Source organism: Pseudorca crassidens, chromosome 16, assembly GCF_039906515.1.
Source record: "Pseudorca crassidens isolate mPseCra1 chromosome 16, mPseCra1.hap1, whole genome shotgun sequence".
Lineage (NCBI taxonomy): Eukaryota > Metazoa > Chordata > Mammalia > Artiodactyla > Delphinidae > Pseudorca > Pseudorca crassidens.
The window spans coordinates 82,500,971-82,522,115 of NC_090311.1; the positions used below are offsets into that span (position 1 = coordinate 82,500,971).

General features: G+C 46.2%; 1 protein-coding gene across 3 annotated transcripts in view; it reads left to right on the plus strand.

The window, feature by feature from the left end:
- The window catches only part of C16H1orf198 (chromosome 16 C1orf198 homolog), a 33,566-nt gene extending 24,127 nt beyond the window's left edge, over positions 1 to 9,439 (plus strand). For all 3 annotated transcript variants that reach the window (XM_067711119.1, XM_067711121.1, XM_067711122.1), the window contains 2 exons: positions 3,400 to 3,912; positions 6,615 to 9,439. In XM_067711119.1, the coding sequence (XP_067567220.1) occupies positions 3,400 to 3,912; positions 6,615 to 6,671 (570 nt within the window). In that variant the 3' untranslated portion in view covers positions 6,672 to 9,439. The remainder of the gene's footprint in view (positions 1 to 3,399; positions 3,913 to 6,614) is intronic.
- Positions 9,440 to 21,145: the final 11,706 nt, after the last annotated feature.

Sequence of the window (21,145 nt, forward strand, 5' to 3'; positions counted from 1 at the left end):
TTCCCACTTTGGTAAGAGTTTTTAATCATGAATGAATGTTGAATTTTGTCAAATGCTTTTTCTGCATCTATTGAGATGATCATGTGGTTTTGGACTTTTCTTTTGTTAATGTGGTGTGCGTTGATTTATTTGCGTATGTTGAACCATCCTTGTGAACCTGGGATGAATCCCACTCGGTTGTGGTGTGTGATCTTTTTTATGTGTTGTTGGATTTGGTTTGCTAATATTTTGTTGAGAATTTTTGCATCTATATTCATGAAATATATTGTCCTGTAATTTTCTTTTTTAGTGGTGTCTTTGTCTGGTTTTGGTATCCGGGTGATGGTGGCTTCATAGAATGTCTTTGGGAGTGTTCCCTCCTCTTCAATCTTTTGGAAGAGTTTGAGAAGAATCAGTATAAATTCTTCTTTGTATGTTTGGTAGAATTCACCTGTGAAGCCATCTGGTCCTGGACTTTTGTTTGTAGGAATTTTTTTTATTACAGATTCTACTTCACTTCTAGTGATCAGTCTGTTCAAATTATCTATTTCTTCTTGATTCAATTTTGGTGGTCTGTAAGTTTCTAGAAAGTTGTCCATTTCTTCTAGGTTGTCAAATTTGTTGGCATGTAATTGTTCATAGAATTCTCTTATGGTTTTTTTGTATTTCTACAGTAACAGTTGAGATTTCTCCTTTTTCATTTCTTATTTTATTTGGGTTCTTTCTCTTTTCTTCTTGGTGAGCCTGGCTAGAGGTTTGTCAATTTTGTTTACCCTTTCAAAGAACCAGCTCTTGGTTTTGTTAATTTTTTCTATGTTTTTTTTAACCTCTGTTTTTTTTTTTTTCGGTACGCGGGCCTCTCACTGTTGTGGCCCCTCCCGTTGCGGAGCACAGGCTCCGGACACGCAGGCTCAGCGGCCATGGCTCACGGGCCCAGCCGCTCCGCGGCATGTGGGATCTTCCTGGACCGGGGCACAAACCTGTGTCTCCTGCATCGGCAGGCGGACTCTCAACCACTGCGCCACCAGGGAAGCCCCTAACCTGTGTTTTATTTATTTCCTCCCTGATATTTATTATTTCCTTCCTTCTGCTGACTTTAGGATTTTGTTCTTCTTTTTCTAATCCTTTTAGGTGATAGGTTAGTTTGTTTACTTGAGATTTGTCTTGTTTTCTGATGAAGGCGCAGTCCCCTCCCCAGGGTCTGACCCCCGAAGCCTGAGCCTCAGCACCCAGCCCCCATCCGCTCCAGCAGTGGAGCAGACAAGCGCCTCAGGCTGGGGAGTGCCGGTCTGCACAGACCCTCTGTGCAGGTCTCTCTCCGCTTTGCCCTCTGCACACCTGTTGCTGTGCTACGCTATGAGGCTCTGAATGGGCTTTGATGTTTTCTCGTGGGTTCTATTTCTTATAACCCTGAGCTTCAAGGCAGCCTGTGCTTGTGTTTGGAGCTGGAGTTCCTTGTGGCCTCACCATCTTGAAGAGAGACCTGTGGCCATCAGAATCTGGGCTTTTAGGAGAAGTCTCAGCCAGAGAGAAGTGAAGGCGTATGCATTAAAGTAATAGAGAACCATGTTAGCACAGCTGTAAATTATACTCAGTGACAACACGGAAGCAGTGGCTGCAGTTGCTGCTCTGCTCTGATACATAGCTGGCAGCGTTAGAAATCAGGGCAGCCCCTGGCAAACAAATTTGGCATGCACCCAAAACCACAATAAAAGAAAGGTTTAAACCTGTTGTAGTTCGGTACTTCACTTCCGGAAATCTGTCTGAAGAAATCAACTCCAAATGGGGGAGAGCTGTATCCATGAAGATGTTCTGGAAGCCTCAGTTATAACAACAGAAATTAAAAGCAGCAAACTGATAAAAGAAAATGGGAAAGTAGATGGTGGGACAGCCACTCAATGAAGTATCTTGTGCCCATTCAAACTAATGATTACAAAGACAACATAACACCATTGATGACGCTTCTGGCTAAGTGAAGAAACGATACCCAAAATTATATGCATAACAGAACTGCAGCGTCATAAAATACGTATCTGAGAAAGATTACACGAAACTACACAAACTAATAGAGATTATGGGAAGAGGGAAAGGTTATGAATGATTTTTTTCTAATTCCTCACATTTTAGTATGTAGTTTTAATACTTTTATTTTTAAAAGAAGAAGAGGAAGGGACTGTATGAGGGAGCAGAAGTGGAGAGGAAGAGAAGAATGTTCCAGTTTAATTTGAGAGATGCCTGAGGCAGCAGACTGCTCATTCTGCAGGGCTTGGGGACGCCACCCTCCAGGGTGCTCCACTGTAAGGAGGCGTTAGGCTTCCACTCAGTGGTTTGTTGGTCAGAACAGCTCAGCCCTACCACTTTTAGAGGTCACAGTGGTTAGCAGCATCAGATCAAGGAAAGTGTTTCTGGGGCACTTGGATGTGGGGTGTGGACCCTGCCCTGCCCTCAGGGGTTCCCCACCTAACAGGGCCAGGACCAGCTGAGAGCAGCAGGATAGCACCAAGGAGATCACGGGAGAGGAAGACTGTCTTGTCAGCTCGGGCAGCTGTGACAGATACCGCAGACTGGGGGCATCCAGTAACAGACGTCTGCTTCTCACAGTTCTGGGGCTGGGAGTCCGAGGTCACGGTGCCAGCAGGGTTGGTCCTGGGGAGACCCTCTTCCTGACTTGCAGACAGCCGCCTTCTCACTGTGTCCTTACATGGTGCAGAAACAGAGCATCTCTCGGGGCACTAATCCTGTCCTGGGGGCTCCACCCTCATGACCTCACCTAAACCTCCTAAAGGCCCTGCCTCCAAATACTAACTTCGGGAGTTAGACCTTCAACATGTGAATCTGGGGCACACAAACATGCAGTGTGTAGCGGGCGTGCAGGCGGAGTGTGGGATGGAGGCGTGGGAGGGGGATCACGTCTTTGCAGCCGCGCACAGGCCTGCCCTTGACTTTCTTGCTTTAGTCCAGGGAAGCAGGGTCTGGCTGCTGGTTTTTCCTTCACCCTTGCTGGCTGCCATCGGTCAGGAAGGCAGAGGCCCGTGAGGTGGGGACTTGGTTCTGGGTTTTGACCCTCACTGCAGTGCTGTCGTGCTGACTGTGCACCCTTCCTTGTCACCCCCTGGGGGGCAGTCACCCTCCTCAGGAAGGGGCGGGAGTCCCTCCTGAAGAGGCGGGTGGGTGATCTGCCCACCAAGCAGAGGCCTTAGTCGTCAGTCAGATTCAGGAGTCCGAGCTGTTCGTAGCCTCCAGTGTGACAGGATGTGACAGCTTGTGCCGCGTTTCAGGGCTGTGATGGCGGACAGGCAGTGCCAGCAAATGGACAGCAGGCGGCGCTGTTGCCACTGGGGGGACGTGTGGGCCGGCACACCTGTCCCGTTGACCGCATGTGTCGCTCTCTTCTTTCCCTCCCTCCCCGCATCCCGCTAGAGTCAGATGGAGTTCAGCGTGTCCTTCTTGTCCATCCAAGAGCCGAGCTGCAGCACTTCCACCGAGCCCAGGCCGCTGTCCAAAGCCCCTCAGGGCTCGCAGGCCCTCCGACCCTCCCAGGGCAGCAAGTCCTCCAGCCTGGATGCTCTGGGTCCCGCCGCCCGGAAGGAAGAGGAAGCGTCCTTCTGGAAGATCAATGCAGAGCGGTCCCGCGGGGAGGGCCCTGAGGCCGAGTTCCAGTCGCTGACCCCCAGCCAGATCAAGTCTATGGAGAAAGGGGAAAAGGTCTTGCCTGTCTGTTACCGGCAGGAGCCCGCCCCGAAGGCCAGGGAGGCCAAGGTGGAAAAGTCCAGCAGCCTGCGCCAGGAGCAGGGGGTCCTGCCCAGCGTCAGCGTGGAGCGAGAGAGACCCCAGCCCGCCCAGGCCTGCAGCAGCCCGCTGAGCGAAGCCGCCGCCTCCGAGCCCGTGGGGGACACGGAGGGTGCTCTGTTCTCGGAACCCGTGCCTGTACAGGTGGGTGCCTTGCTTCCGGCCAGGGGCTCCTTCCTCCCGAGTGGCCAGGGCCACCTCACGTGGGTGGGCGGACCACAGATGCCCCCATTTTCTCCTTCCTCTGCCATCCCTCGGAGGACTTCTGGGTTCAGGTCTGCTGGGTTGTCGCTCAGCTTGGCGACCAACACACAGGCAGGAGACGTGTTCTGTGAAGCCGTCTGGTGCCGTGACCCGTTTGCCTGTTCCGTGGTTGTGTCCCAGATGCCCACCGCCCTTCCCCAGTTGTGTGAGGGCAGGTACGGAAGGGACGCAGGGGGCAGTGAGCAGAGGACTCGAGGGGGAAGGCGGCAGCGTGGGTGGGATTTGGAGCCCGCTCCACGCCGGGGCCTGGGAGGCTGGGCTGCAGTGTCGGTGAGGAAGGGACCCGCAGATGTCCCAAGGGACATGGGGGAAGTGGCTGGGACCCCAAGCCTCTGCCAGGAGAGCAGCCGTGCTTGTTTGGGGACCACGGGAGACTTGCCTCAGGAATGATGGGCCACTTCTCATTTCCACGCAAAACAGGGTTAGGTGTCCAGGGAGGAGTCCTTAAGAAAGGACTTCTTTCTGGGAACAGAGGAAAAGGAAGAGAAAGATGTGAGAGGTTCACTGGCTGCAGTGCCGTGTGTCGTGAAGAAAGAGCCCTACAAGAGAATAGGCAGCATGGGTGGCTTCTCCATGTTTTCCCAGTTTTGTGGAGCGCCAACTGTTGTCTTTATCAGCTGTTCTGCATTGCTTGAGAAAACTCAGCAAAGAGAAGAGAAAATGAATAAATAAATAAATAACTAAATAAATAGGTAGGTGTATTTCAGAGGGAGGCTGTGTTTTGTTTTGTTTTTAATAAATTTATTTATTTTATTTATTTTTGGCTGCATTGGGTCTTCGTTGCAGCACGCAGGCTTTCTCTAGTTGCGGCGAGTGGGGGCTACTCTTCGTTGCAGTGCGCGGGCTTCTCATTGCGGTGGCTTCTCTTGTTGTGGAGCACGGGCTCTAGGCTTGAGGGCTTCAGTAGCTGTGGCTCGCGGGCTCTAGAGGGCAGGCTCTGTAGTTGTGGCGCACGGGCTTCTCATTGCGGTGGCTTCTCTTGTTGCGGAGCACGGGCTCTAGGTGCACAGGCTTCAGTAGTTGCAGCATGCGGGCTCAGTAGTTGTGGCTCGTGGGCTCTAGAGCGCAGGCTCAGTAGTTGTGGCTCGTGGGCTCTAGAGCGCAGGCCCAGTAGTTGCGGTGCATGGGCTTAGTTGCTCCGTGGCATGTGGGATCCTCCCGGACCAGAGATCAAACCTGTGTCCCCTGCAGTGGCAGGCGGGTTCTTAACCACTGCGCCAGCAGGGCAGCCCCTGGTTGTGGGTTTTGTTGTTGAGCTGTGGTCATCCTCTGGGTGTTTCCTGGATTGGGGTTCCAGGCATGTCCACGCCTCTCTAAGCAGATGACCTAGTCAGTTGTCCTCCCGAAGAAGGGGAGCCCTGGAACGGGAGGCCCTCTGCCTTTCATCGTCCAGCCTGTCCCTCCTTTCAGGGCCTCCCGCCACCTTAGGCCGGCACTTTGGGCCCCTCCCTTGCTGCTCTGGTGCCCGGCTCCATCTCCGCCCTAATCTTCCTGCCCGGTGTTCTCTCTCCGACACTCCGCAGTGGGGTCTACTTCCTCCGAAGGAAGCATCTATATAAGCTACGTGAGGGTCTTCATTGTAACAAGACGCAGGAAAGCGTGTGTGTGGGGTTGGGGGCTGTGAGTAGGACAGAGCACCTGAAACCCTTTGAAAGAACAGATTTATGAGTGCACAGCACAGCGTGCAGTGCGGCTGCACGTAAGACACTGGTAGGAAACCAGAAAAAGGAACGTGTGCCTGAACGCCTTTGGCTTTTCGGGCTCTGGCTCAACCCGAGAGGCGGCAGAACTGGGCCTGGGACGTGCTTCAGAGGGAGCCGTTCAGCTCTGCGGCCTCCGCGTCAGCATCTTCTGTTTGCCGGTGTGTGGAGAGCACAGGGTCAAGGCTCCCTCGCTCGGGAAGACTGCGGCCACCAGGGAAACACGCACTCATGTTAGACCCGGGAGACGGGCCTCTCACCTCAGGCGGCTGGCGGAAGCCTGTGCAAATGTGTCTGAATTAGCGGCCTGTGCTCACAGACGGCCCTTTAAACCAACCCCATGTCTGTGAGTGGGCAGTCTGTGACCTGAAGAGTGGCCCTGGGTTAGGGAAGATCACTCCAGAACCTTCCGCATCATCTGAAAAGAATAAACTTTACATCCTTTCTCCGTATTTTTCACTCCCTTAACTTGGTAATTTATTTTATTTTGTTTCGTCTGTCAGTGTGTGTGTGTGTGTTTCATGTTAGGCTCATATGAAACTTGTAACTTGTTCTCTCACTCCACAGTGACTAAATTTTAACGTGCCCATCATTCAACAATAGAAAAGCTCCGTTCTTCTCCTTTTCTCTGTGGGTAGTTCCGCAGGCTGCCCTCGGACACGCCTGGGGACGGGGCGGGGTGCATGTTGGATCCTGGTGGAGTGTGGCTTGCACTGAGCTTTATTTAATTTTCTGGTTCCCAGCACTGAGGCAAATTGAGGTCAGGGAGCCTCTGAGACGGGAGCAGGCTATTTCATTTGGGTCATTTTAAATGAGGTGCTGTTTTTAGCTTATGCTAACTTAGTCTCATGCCTTATTTTGGTGTTTTTGTCCCTTCTACAGGTCAGCTCAAGTAATGTCATCTTGAAGACAGGATTTGATTTTCTGGACAATTGGTAAAATGTGTTAGACAAAACAAGCCAAGAATCCCAAAATGTTTTCCGAAGCGGTGTGGCGAAGGAGAAGGGCAGCGTCCCCCTGTGTCTTTTGATAGTTTCTGTGCGCTCTTTTCTTAACCGTTTGGAAACTGGTAAATTTTGCCTTGTCCAGCTTTCCAGATTTTTCCCGTTTTGGTAAGAACAGATACCTGTGCTATTTTCAACGATTTGATTAACAGAAGTTTTACATTTGGAATTTTTAAAAACTCTTAGGAATTCGGTGAACCTTGTAAATAAACGTTCTGTTCTAGCTCCACCCAATTTTCCCCCTCCTCAGAGAAAGATGTTTCTCAACCCTGTCACAAAAATCATAAAGTGATTTCCATCTCCTCTCCTGTATCCCCTCCCTTTTAGAAATGCACGGGGCTCCTTTCAGTGGGTGGCTGTCCTCAGCAATAACGGTGCTGGCTGCTGGCTGTGCCCATGGGGAGACCTGCCCCACGTGGTGGGAGTCCTCGACGCCATGCTCCGGCTGTCCAGGCTTCCCTTGCTGAAGCCACACTTCTGCATCACGTGCCACCCTTCATTCTCACGTCATTTCCAGGAAACAGGTTGTTGGCATGTGATGGAGGTTGTCTTTAGGCTGCCGTGGTACTTATTCAAACTATTCATCATTGTTTATTAACGAGTTGCATGTTTAGAAGTTTTGTATTAACTTTACATTATTTTGTACCTAGATGTAGCAGTTGTAGGGCTACCACTTTTCTTGGGTTTGTACCAGTTTCCCTTTGGAAGTTCTTTGCTACTTCTGGGGCCTGTTGGGTGTTTCCTGTCCTGGGCACCTGTGGGTGTTGCTGGCAGACCAGGCCCTTCTGATTAGTTGTGTTAGAACCTTCCAGCGTGAAGCTGTTAGGGGCACTGGATGTCCTTCAACCCAAGGACTGGTCAAGCTGCGTCACAGTGGACACTCCCTCAACCCTGACCGCCAGCAGAAGCGGAGTCGAGTTTCTGCATGGCCCGAGCGGCGCCCCCTGGAGACCTTCGTGGTCATGGCAACAGCATCTCCTGGAGGTGGACTCGGCTGCCCGCTTGACCTGTGTTCCCTGCTGCTGGGGGGGGGCGTTAGGGCAGCTCCGAGGCTGCCCGGGAGGACCGGGCGGGGAGCCGCTACCCCGCGGCCCCGGGTGGTGCGAGCCTGCAGTCGTGCCCGAGCGTGGTCTCCACGTTGCCTCTCACTGTGTTCTCCTCACCTGACGCCTTAATCCCTGCGAGTCCTGCCAGTGAGCACCTAGTTTCAGTATCAAAGTGTGTCTTTTTACGATGCCTTTCTGTTCCATAGGACCTTCTGAAATGGTTTTTAGAATATTTTATCTGGCTCCAAGGTGAAGCACGTGGCGACTTGTGTTTTCCAGAAAGTTTCTGCCAAAGCTGTGGCCTCGCCAACTTCTGGTTTGGTTTCTGCCAATTGCATCCTGTCCCTGAACTGCATTTGGCCCCTTGGGGTCTTGCATCTGACCTTCCTCCTTTGGTGACCGACGGTATCGTGGTGAATACATGTCCCTTCTGTACTGTTTAAGTATAGTTGAAACACTCAAGAGAAAAAAAGATTCCTAGCACGGCAATGAGGGGAAAACGAAATCCCAGCCGGGTGCCAGCCCTGCAGGTCAGCTGCTGAGCCTCGGAGCTGGGCTCGACACCTGCCCTCGCTTCCAGCTTTGAGGGCAGTGACCTTAGAACCCATGCTTGCTAGCAGGGTCCCCGTAAGAAAAAAAGATGTCTAGAAGGGAGTTTGCATTCCTTGGCGTTGGCGTAGCAGGGAAGAAAGATCTGCATCCCGGGACAGTTAGCCCGAGCTGAGGTGTCTGTTCTTTCGGGAGGTGACTCTGATTTCTTTCCCACTTTCTCATAAGACCCAGTATTCCCTTCAGGTTCTCCTGGGAAAGGAGGGGCACGGGGACTTTTGAGAGCTTCCACCTTCTTTAACACCATCTGGGGTCCAGTACCCAAGAGTATTCAGTTATCCGTAACAGTGTTTAAAGTTTCGTAGAGGTACAGCCTCCTGAGATTAAATGTAAACCCACAACTTGGGAAGTCCTAGAGGGAGTTCTGAAGTCGTGTTGCTTTGCTTTGCTTTCGGAAGCGCAGAAGCGTGAGAGGGAGAGGTGAAGGCCTGGAGGACACGAGCTCATGGGTCTCCATCCCGCCCGACCCCGCAGATTCTCCTCTTAAGCCCGGGCAGCCTATGCAAAGACGATTCCTTTCACTGCCCTCCTGGGAATCTATGTTTAGTGTGTCCAAGTAAAGGAAAAATTAAACTTATACGTTTTGCCCCCTTTTTGCCATGTATCAAGAGGGCGTTTCTAAAACCAGAAGTTTCTAGTTATCATTTTAAAAACACACACTTTTCCGTTGAAGCCTAATGTGGTTTTGCATCCCCTCCCTCTGGCCACCCTGTTGTCTGCCCCTGGGGTTCAGCTCAAGGATTCAGTGTCTTGCTTTTGGTGACCGTCATTGGAAAATCTCCACCAGGAGGCTAGAGACCAGTCTCAGTTCTTTCACCTGCGACCCCCCCCCCGGCCCCCGCCCCTGCTGCCCCTGCCCTCTGGGCTTGGGAGTGCCACCCGCTCTGGGGACAGCAGGGTGTGGCACCCAGCCGCACCCGCCCCGTGGGTGTCACAGCAGCCTCCCTTTCTTTGATATATGTTTTCAAAAATGGAAACTTCTTACTGACTACTCATAACTTGGTTGTATTTTATATTAACAGCCTTTAATAAAGCCATTTAAAGTTTGCTCGACGTGTCTATTTGGGACCTCTGCTGGGGTCAGCAAGCCTGCTAGGATGATTGCTGTTGAACACAGAGGAGGAGAAAAGGACTCGTACTGGTGAAAGCCAGCTTGAAACCCCTTCAAAGCCCACTTTGCACAGTCCTGCCTTTGGCCCCCTGCACGCTGGTGGGAAGCAGTGGCCGAGGTGTACAGGCCCCCAGCAGACGAGGTGGGCTTTACCCCGGAGAGCTCTCATACAGCCTTCCGGTGACATGGAAAGCACGGCGTGTCTTTCCAGGGCCAGCTGGTTGCATCAGGTGACTGACTCAGAAGAGCAGGTGCAATCTCCCCGAATGCTTTCACCTCCAATGTGGTTGAACCTGATTTTTCTTGGAAGACATGCAGATTTAAGCATGGCCCGTCAATCTATTCTGTTCATTAAGGTGTCGGTGGTAAGTTACCAGCTGTAGATTGATGAGAATTTTTAGATGTCAATTTTTAAAACTAATATCCCCTCAAGAAAATGGGGATTCAGGCTGTCAGACTTCTCCTGAGTTATCGTGCACAGTGGGGCCTTGCTGCCTTGGGGACCATAGATTTCTGGGTGAGCAAGTGATTGTACTTGCTGCCTCTTTGGGCTAGGGTGATTTCAGGAATCAACTTCAGCAAGTATACAAAGACGTCTTTAATGAAAACTATAAAAAAAGAAAATAGAAGATGTAGAAGAAAAGCTGAATAATCCTAGGTGGGATAACTTAATATTATAAAAATGTTCATTTTCCTCAAATCATTTTATAAAGTTAGTGCAACCTCAACAAAAATGGCAGTTGGATATTTTGGTAAATTTGATAAATTTACACTAAATTTTAGGTGGAAAAATAATAGTTCACTGAAGAATGAGGGGGGCCTTGCCTGTCAGTTATGAAAACACGTTTATGGGTATTGGGGCAGGACTAGATTATTAGATCAATGCAGAGCTTGGGGACAAACTCACACATATAAGGAGACTTAGTTTACAATCAAAGTGGCATCACAGATTGGCAGGGGAAAGGCGGATTCACTGTAGGAGACATAAAAGTGGTTTCCTACACAATTCCACATAGAAGGTTGGGCTCCATATGGATTCAAGACCAAGTTATAAAAGGTAAATGTGTAAAGCTAATAGAGGGAAAAATCTTGTGACCTAGGGGCAGGAAGGACTTCTTTAATAAAAGTTCCAAAGGACAAACCATACAGCAAAATACTGATGACTCTCATAGATGAAAATTTAGGATTTCTGTCAGTGAAGAGCACTGTGGATAGAGTTAATTAGTGGAAAGGATGGGAGAAGATACTTGCTATGTCAACTCCAATAAAGGACAAATATCAAGAATACAGAGGGCACTCCTGCAAATCAACAAAAAGAGGCCAGCAACCTTAACAGAATTAACATTACAGAAAATCCTTAAAAACTGTCAAGCATATGAGAAGGTGCTTAAAATAATTGGTAATCAGAGAAAAAATTAGCTGGATAATGCCAAGTGTTGCAGAAAGGGGATAGAGCACTGGTTTTCAACTGGGGGTGATTTTGCCCCTCTTGGGGACCTTTGGTAGTGTTGGGAGACATTTTTTTTTTTTTTTGTCACCGCAACTGAGGGAGAGTATGCCGTTTCATCTAGGGGCTGGAGGCCAGAGATCCTCCCAAACATCCTACAGTGCACAGGACAGCCCCAGAACAAAGATAATCTGGTCCAAAATGTCAGTAGTGCTCAGGTTGAGAAACCCTGGGATAGAGGAGCTGTACAGCCATGTGTCAGGAGTAATCTGGTGCTATTTTGCTAAACTAAGTGTTCGTATGTCCTGGGACCCTGCAGTTCCCCTCCAGGACATGTCTTATGGAAATTCTCACACAGGTACTTAAGGGACTATGTACAGGGCTGTTCACGGCAGCACTGTTTGTGGGAGTTGGAGGCTAAGTAGCTGCTATCAGTGGGAAGATGTTTTGGTGAAATGTGATGGACCCACACCATGGATCATTACTGAAAGCAGCAAATTGGATGTGCACATGGCAACGTGGGTGGATCTGAACAACTAAACTACTGAGCGAAAGCAAGAACAATGGGATACAGAATAATCCCTTTTGCATAAGTTAGAAACATGCACACAGAATAAGACATTTAACAGTGGGATGATTGCCTGTGGGAGGAACAGAGGTGGAAATAAGGGTAGCAGGGAAGAAATATAACAGAGCTCTAGAGTGGACCGGTGGTGGTCATGTTTCAGTAGATGCCTTTTGGCAAACAAGTTTGCCATCTTTTGTCATCTAGGTCTGTTACTGATCTCTCACATCAGACAGGATGTGAGACACTCCTGCTTAACTGGTGTGTTAGGTCGGAGGCGGCCCTTGGCCAGCACTGGTTAGATCTTTTGTGGCTTGGCTCTGTTTGCTTTTAATTTGTGTGACTCTGCAGTTGCACATCAGCCAACACCTCTAAACCCTGAATTAATCCAGGCACTTCTCTAATAGCTGGTGGGGCAACTAAGCAGATTGGGAGGAGAGTGGGGGTGGGAATTAGTGACACCTGATGCCCTGTGCCTTAGGGAGCAGAGATGACACAGGCTGTGTGAGACTGGACAGGGCCCTCTGCGGAGGAGAAGATGATTTCATCAGTTGGCCAGTGCCTTTACCGCAGCAACCTGAAGTTTACCCCAACTAAGAATCTGCAGTAAAATTATACCCGGTAATATGTGCAAGGATCTTTAAAAATTATTCTAAATCTTCTAACTACACTACAGAAAGTGTAGAAAACATAGTCTACTGCTTTAACACAATACTGGCATCTTGAAGCATTTACTGCCGATCTTTTATTGTGAAAGTGTCCAAGTCCAAGCATGGAAAGCATGTGTCACAGGGACAGCCCAGACTGGAAATGAGGTCCAGATGCAAGTCTGGCAACCACATGGGCCCTGGTCATTCTCTTTGTGCCGTGTGCTCCATTGCTCTCCCTCCCTCCCCTCATCTTGTCTCCCTCCACGGATTCATGTCAACATCTAGCTCCAGGATTGCAATAATATATTTTTTTCTTCATAGTTCTTACTGTGTTGCAGCCTGGTGCTGGGCACTGGGAATTTCATAGTGTATAATACAGACAGAGTTGCTACCCTCACGCAGCTTACGTTCTAGTAGACTATGCATATGACCTAGTAGACTATGCATATGGACTATGCATATAGCCACACAATTTCATAGTTGGAGATTGTTAAAAGTAAACAAGGGGCTTCCCTGGTGGCGCAGTGGTTGAGAGCCCGCCTGCTGATGCAGGGGACGCGGGTTTGCGCCCCGGTCCGGGAATATTCCACGTGCCGCGGAGCGGCTAGGCCCGTGAGCCATGGAGGCTAAGCCTGCGCGTCTGGAGCCTGTGCTCCGCAACGGGAGAGGCCACAACAGTGAGAGGCCCGCGTACCACCAAAAAAAAAAAAAAAAAAAGTAAACAAGATTTCTTCTTCTGGCAATGATAGAGTAATCAGGACTAGACTCAACCCTGTTGTTATAAACAACTAGAAAACTGGAGAAAATATATGTAACAGCAGCTTGTATAGCCTTTGGACAACAGTCAAAGCAAGACTCTGATCTCGAGAGAAGGGAAACAAGTGAAGTGAAAGTCTTATAATCTTGGTTTTCTGACTTGAGGCATTTTTTAGACTGTGTTGCAAGGATTCTCACTGAGCTGAGGAGAATGAGTTCAGGGTTGAAAAAGATAGTTGGAATTTGTAGGGGGGAATTGTGTAGAGAAAGAGCTCCAGATAAGTGCCTAGGATTCCCCTTGAGTGTGTTGGAGACTATTTCTAGACTGCAGCACAGGGAGGGGAAAATCCAAACAGAGCCTGGCAGTCTTCCTGAGGTGAAGAGAATGAATTTGGAGTTGGGGAGGCAAAGGGGACTAGAATTAAAAGGGCAGAGTTCCAGAAAGGAACTCTGCATAGGAACTCCTTAAGTCTTTGGCCCAAAACAAATCTGTACATGTGTTGGGTGAACTCTTAATGTGCTGGGCAAGAACAACTTCCAAGGAAGAATAACCTCCAGTTATCAGGGAGCTGTAAGATAAGCAATTCTTAAAGTTCACACAAGACCAGGAATCATCCAAGTTCTCTCCAGTAAGGGCGCAGACCATGTTGAATATGTGGCATCTCATCAGAGACTGTAGAAGGGCATGCACTAGAAGTGAGGTTAAATTAGTCCAAAAACAGAGGGTACTCTAGGTCTTCCCTAAAATAGTTTTAAAACAAGACATGAAAAGATCAAACCAATTCACAAATAACTTTGCTGCCTGCCAGAATATGTCCAACGTGCTTTACAGGAATATTATAAAATCCAGCATTAAACATAAAAATCACAATGTACAGCAACGAATCAAAAATCACTAGACATACAAATGAGCAGAGAAATGTGACTTCAACAGGAGAAAATAGACCAACCTAGATATGACAGAATAGATAGAATTGGCAGATAGGAATTTTAAAACAGCTACTATAAATATGGTCCATATGCTCAAGGATGTAAAGGAAAATGTGAAGAAGAGAGGGAACTTACAGAGATAAAACAATATCTTAAATGAAAAGTTCATCAAAGTAGATTAAAATTAAATGACACACTGCAGAGATAAGTGAATGTGAAGCTAGCACTAGACTCTATCCAAAGTGAAGCAAAATGATTAGGGAAAAAAATGAACAGAGCCTCAGTGTCATGTGGGAAAATACTAACTGATCCAGTAATCAAAATCCCAAAGGGCAAAAAGAGAGGGAGGGATGGAAAAAACTATTTGAAGAAATAATGGCCAAATTTCCCCCAATTCAATAAAAACTATGGATGCACAGATACAAGAATTTAATGAATCCCAAGTAGGACAAGCATACACACAGAGACACCCCAAACCATGCTGCAAATGGCTGAAAATCAGGATTAAAGAGAAAAACTACAAAACAGTCAGAGAAAAAGACATCTTAAGTACAAACAGGGGAATAGAAAGAATTACTACAGAATTATCATCCCAAAATATGCAAGCTTGAAGTAAATGGAACCACATCTTTTAAAGTGCTAAAAAGAAAAACAGGACTATCAAGCTAGAAGTTAATATACAACAATAACAAAAATCCTTCAGAACCAAAGGCAAAATTAAAACATACACACACACACAGAGACACATAGATAACAGCCACAGAATACACAATTTTTTCAAGTGTACGTGAAAAATTCACTAAGATACAATATGTGTTGGGCCATACAATAAGTCCCAGTAAAATGAGAAGAATTGAAATGATCCAGAATATGATCTCTCATACCAGCATTGGTGGTATAGTGGTGAGGACAGCTGCCTTCCAGACTATGACCTCTGACTGTAAAGTAATTAAATCAGAGATTAATAACTGGAAGATACATGGAAGATCCTAATGTATTTAAATATTACATTTGAAAATAACCCGTTGGTCAAAAAAGTCATCACAAAAAAATTAGAAAATATTTTGAACTGAAAGTACAGCATATCAAAATTCGTGATAGGCAACTAAAGCAGTGTTTAGAGGGAAATTTATAGCTTTAAATGCTTATATTAGAAAAGAAGAAAATTGGTCTGAAAAACCAATTATCTAAACTTCCACCACAAGAAACTAGAAGAACAAATTAAGCGGAAGGAAGGAAATAATAAAGAGTGGAAATTAATTAAACAGAAAATGGGCCAAAAATAGTAAAATAGATGATTTTTTTAAAAGTTAGAACTTTGAAAAGATCAATAAAATTGATAAATTTCTAGCTAGGCTAATGAAAAACAAAGATATATCATTTACATGCACACACACAAAGAGACAAATTACTAATATCAGGAATGAAATAGGGACATAACTACAGATACTTCAGATGTTAACATGATAATAAAATATTATTATAAACAATTTTTTTCCAAATAGTATAAGTTAGATGGAATGGACCGCTTCACTGAAAGTTACAACCTATTAAAAGTGATCCAAAGGAAATAGAAACCCTGAATTTCCCTACAAAGAAATTTATCTTTATTTGAAATCTTACTCCCAAAAATCTCTAGGTTCAGATGATTTCACTGGTGAGTTCTACTAAAATACGTAATAATACCAATCTTCCACAAACTTTTTAAAATAGAGAAAGGAAGAACTCTACCCATCTCATGTTATGAGGTCAACATTACCCTGGCACCAAAATCACACAAAGACATTACAAAACAATAAAGAAAAGAAAGCAAAAACCTGTAGATCAATATTCATATCATGAACACAGATGCAAACATATCTAACAAAATATTGGGAAAACAAACCCGGTAGTATTTTTTTTTTTTTTTTTTTTTGCAGTACGCGGGCCTCTCACTGTTGTGGCCTCTCCCGTTGCGGAGCACAGGCTCCGGACACGCAGGCTCAGTGGCCATGGCTCACGGGCCCAGCCACTCCGCGGCACGTGGGATCTTCCCGGACCGGGGCACGAACCCGTGTCTCCTGCATCGGCAGGCGGACTCTCAACCACTGCGCCACCAGGGAAGCCCTCCAGTAGTATTTTAAAATAATAATGTATCATGACCAAGTGGGGTTTATACCAGGAATTCAAGGTATGGTAGTCAATTTGACTAGGCTATAGATACTACCCAGTGATATAATCAAACACTAAGTATGCTGTGAAGTATTTTATAGATGCGGTTAACATCTACAATCAGTTGACTTTATAGGAGATTCCCTTGATAATATTTGTGGGCCTCATCCAATCACTTGAAAGGCTTTAAGAGCAAAAACTGAGGTTTCACAGAGAAGAAGTTCAAGTCCTGCCTGAGTCTGCCCTTCAGATTTTGGACTCGCCAGGCCCCACAATCATGTGAGCCAAGTCCTTAAAATAAGTCATTCACATATATATATGTTCCCTATTGGTTCTGTTTCTCTGGAGAACACTGACTGATGCACAAAATTTGTTTAGCATTTGAAATTCAGTTAATGTAATTTACCATATTAGCAGAATTAAGGAGAAAAGCTAATTGATAGTCTCAGTAGATGCAGGAAAAGTATTAGGCAAAATCCAACACCCAATCATGTTAAAAATTCTCAGCAGGCTTGAAGTAGGCAGGGACTTCCTCAACCTGGTAAGGGGCATCTTTGAAAATTCTACATCTAATGTCATATTTAATGGCAAAAGACTGAATCCTTTTCCTTTCAGATTAGGAATAAGCAAGGATCTCCTCCCTCACCATTTCTACTCAGCATTGAGTTGGCAGTCCTAGACAGCTTAATAAAGCAAGAGATAGAAATTAATGTCATAAAATTTTAAAAAAAGCTCTTTATTTGCAGTTGACATGATTATACACATATGATATACATGTGGATGCCTAAAGAATCCATAGAAATAATATGCAAATTTAGAAATGTTACAGAACAGAAGGTTAATATAAAAAGATCAATTGTATTTCTATATATTAGCAGTAATATGGAAAATTTTAAAATTTAATGGCATTTACAAGATTATCAAAAACCATGACATTATAACACAATATGTGTACTACATATTCTAAAAACTATAAAACATTGCTGAAATTTAAAAACAGCTAAATACATGGAGAATACGTGATGCTCATGCTTTGGAAGACTCAATATTGTTAAGATATTAATTCTTTCCAAATTGATCTATAGATTCAATGCCAACCAAATAAAATCTTAACAGTTTTCTTTTGTAGAAATCAACAAGTTAATTCTAAAATGTATATGGAAATTCAAATGACCTAAAATAGGCAAAACAGTTTTGAGAAGAAGAACAAAGTTGAAGGACTTAGCCTGATTTGAAGACTTATTATAAAGCCAGAGTCGTCAAGGTACTGTGGTATTGACATAAGGACAATTATGGAAAGGAAAATCCCCAAACAGCCCCAGACATAGAGAGTTGAATTTTTTTTGACAAATATGCCAAAATAATTCAATGAGGAAGGAATAGACTTTTCAACAAATTGTTCTGGAAGAATACCCATTTGGAGAAAAAATTGATTTTTTTTTTTTTTTTTTTTTTGCGGTATGCGGGCCTCTCACTGTTGTGGCCTCTCCCTTTGCGGAGCACAGGCTCTGGACGCGCAGGCCCAGTGGCCATGGCTCACGGGCCCAGCCGCTCCGCGGCACGTGGGATCTTCCCGGACCAGGGCACGAACCCATGTCCCCTGCATCGGCAGGCAGACTCTCAACCACTGCGCCACCAGGGAAGCCCGAAAAAATTGATTTTGACCCTTACCTCACGCCATATACAAAAATTAACTTCAAATGGATCAGAAACAGAAACAGAAAAATTAAAAGTTTAAAATATCTAGAAGAAAATAGTAATTGCATGTATTAGAAGGATTCTGGGAGAACCCACCACTGTATCACAGGGAGAGCTGAACAAGTTGGCCTGGGCACAGTGCAGAACCAGCAATCCCTGTCGGCCTCTGCCATGAGGACCCCTCTAGGATACGAGAGGAGGTACACAGCACCACCTAGGAAGGAGTCTTGCCAGAAAGAAAACAAGATTAAATCTGAATGCAGACAAGCCTCTACAGTTATCCTCCATTAACAGGAAAAACGAGATGGTAGAGAAACAAGATTGATGGGTCCACAAAAAAGCACATTGACTAATCTAGAATGCAGGGCATTCTAGAGGCATGTGTTTCCGTCCTCGGAAAAGCAGATGCCAAGATCATGGCGTCTGAGACGTGCAAGAGATGTATTGGGGGAAACAGCTGTGAGGATAAATGACGGGGAGTTGGTGGAGGAGGCTGGGAGAGCCATCGGCCTGCAATGCAGCTCTAACCTCTGCAGAGGAAAGAGGGAAGCAGAGGAGGTTGGGTTGGAAAAGTCTTAGCCTGTGGTTAAGGCTGCAGTGGTCTGCGTGGTCATCCTCTAGGAGGTGGCAAAAACTGACTGAGCTCCAAGCACCTTCCAGCTTGTGTGTCTCTGCTCCAGTTAGCAAATTCTAGGGAGAGAGAGAGAAGAGAGGAGAGGAGAGGGAAAGAAAACGATCCAGCTTTGGCCAGCTGTCTACAATCACCCCTGAATCCACATGGCCAGGGGACAGAAAGACATGCCCTGTTTCATAACCTCAGGGGCTATTACTCTGGTCCTTGCAGCTCCTCAATTGGTCTGTCCCTTCAGCAGGATAGTGAGGACAGGTCACTCTAGCCACTGTATGGGGAATGGCTGGTGTAGGGCTGGAGCTGTTGAGTGTGAGACCATTTAGGAAACAATTACAGGTACTTTGCAGTTTAACACTTCCTTGAATGTTTTCCAATCCCCTCACTCACCTTGAACTGCAGTGCTTGTTGGGATGGGTTATTTTACTTAGCTCACAGGGGGTAATTTTCTTTACATCCACTTGCAGTCATGCTTCCCTAGAGACCTCCACGGGGCTTGCCCTTACGCAGCCTCTGCCCCCAGTACTTTCCCCAAGAGACCAAAAGGGAACATGAAAAAGGAAGCTGATTCTAGAGCCCATAATAGCAGCTGAATTTTTTGTAACTTCTCAAAAGCTGGTCCCAGCTGAATGGACCTTGTAAACTGAAAGAAAAGTCTTGGAAGTTAAAGTGGTAGTGTCAGGCAGGAGTGGGCCCCAGGCACCAAACTGGTCTGGTTTGGATCCACTTGAAGGCATGGTGACGGATGAGGTGGCCTATCGAGACCCTTCCTCCTTATATTTCAGTTAAATTGAATGTTGAATAGGCTGGTTTACTAAGCCAGATATTCTGAAGGAGCTGATTTTAACCAGCTTTCTTGTATAGCCAATTTGATGGTGGGACTCTTATTTTGAAGTGGCTATTTGGACATAGCTGCATAAAAATGTATGACAATGAAAACCACAGTTTATTGTTGATGAAGAACGTGCACGGTTCCTTGTTCATACCCCATTCAGGGACCATGCCCGTCTCTCATCACGTTCCCAATCCTCGCCCCTGGAGTGGGCATCTGCGTGGGGCAAGGCTTGTGAATTGACTGAGGATGTGTATAGGTTTTCCATTGATGCTATAAAAAATTACTACACACTTGGTGCTTTAAATTCATTATCTTACACTTTGTAGGTTAGAAGTCTAAGGCACAGGTCTCACTGAGCTAACATCAAACTGTCAGCAGCAAAAGTGAATATAACATAATACAAATAGTGAATAAAACAAAAAAAGCAACAACTCACAGATCTAGAGAACAAACCAGTGTTTACCAGTGGGAAGAGGGATTTGGAGGAGCAGGATAGGGGTCGGGGATTAAGAGATACAAACTCTTACGTATAAAATAAACTACAAGGATATATTGCACAACAGGGGCAATATAGCCGATATTTTATAATAACTATCAATGGAGGACAACCTTTCACAATTATGAATCACTATATTTTACACCTGTAACTTATATACTACTGTACAACTATATTTCAATTAAAAATTAAAATAAACTAAAAAAAATCAAACCCAAAGAACCCTTGCCCAGCAGATAATGCCTTGTGAGTATTACCCAGTGACTATTTGCACTGTGTTCTTCACTTAGTGATGATAAATAGATAGGCACACAGCTGCCCTACCTTTGGAGGTCCTTGGCCATCTGTAGAGCACGTGCCTTCATTCTCTCCCCATCACTGAGATGACTGATGGTGGTCCCCTGGGCTGTAGGGGAACGAGGAACCCTGGGATGATGATAAAGCCTCCTGCCAGGGTTGCTGGAGGCTGGCGAGAGCTCTGGGGGTGGGAACTAAAGAGAGCCCTTCCCATGATGCCCCGCATCCATCCTCCATGCCAAGACAGTAAGTCCAGAGGGTGTGCCCTGCCCCAGAGCTGGGACATGGGAGAGACACGAAGGAGTGTAAATGCGTCACTGCTGCTCCTGGAAGTGTCGCTGGGGAGTTAGAGTGAGCGACAGTTGAGTCACTGCAATTTACCAACGGCCAGGACTTTAGGGAGGGCAACGGATCAGAGAGCAGGGTGTGGAGCAAGCAGGGTTTCGCCTTCTGTGCTACTTCTGACCTGACCCCTCTCAGAAGGAACAGCTGTGGGGGGGCAAGATGTCATTTTCCCTGTGGCGGTGGGGTGGTCTCCTCATTTGTGGTCGAGACAGCAAGAGCTCTCTGGTACGTCTGAATTAATATAATAAAAGATATCATTGATTAAACACTTAACATATGCCAGCCAACTGGTATACTGGGTGTTTTATTTGTATGTCATTTAATCCTTACCATACTACAAGTGAAGATAGTATTATTATTAATCCCATTTTACAGACCATGAAACTGAGGTGGTAAGTGACTTCTCCGAGGTGACTCAACCAGTAAGTGACCACACTGGGATTCAAGCCCCCATTCACCTGAGTTCCAAGCACATGCGTGATTATTTTGCAGAGGTCGTACTATCCTTCAAACTCAACAAAGCAGTGGTTTCCTGAAAGGGAAACCTATTTACTCTGAAACATCTTTATGCTTCCTCTTGTATAACATCAAATTCACTGAGCTGTGATTCCCAAAACCTTTGTGTCCTTTCTTTCCTTAGAGCACAAAAGCTACAAAGAGCCCATTTTCCTGAGCTACACACTGGCTCTTCTTTTCATATGCTTATTTGGTGTAGAGTGAAAAATTAGTTTGGCCAGTTTAACACCCAGTTTTACATGAATAATGTTCTTGATTTTTTTTTTTTTTTTTAATAACAGCTGCTGTTCCCTTGTCCTCTAGTGGCCCTTGGTGTCTTGCGCTGCCAT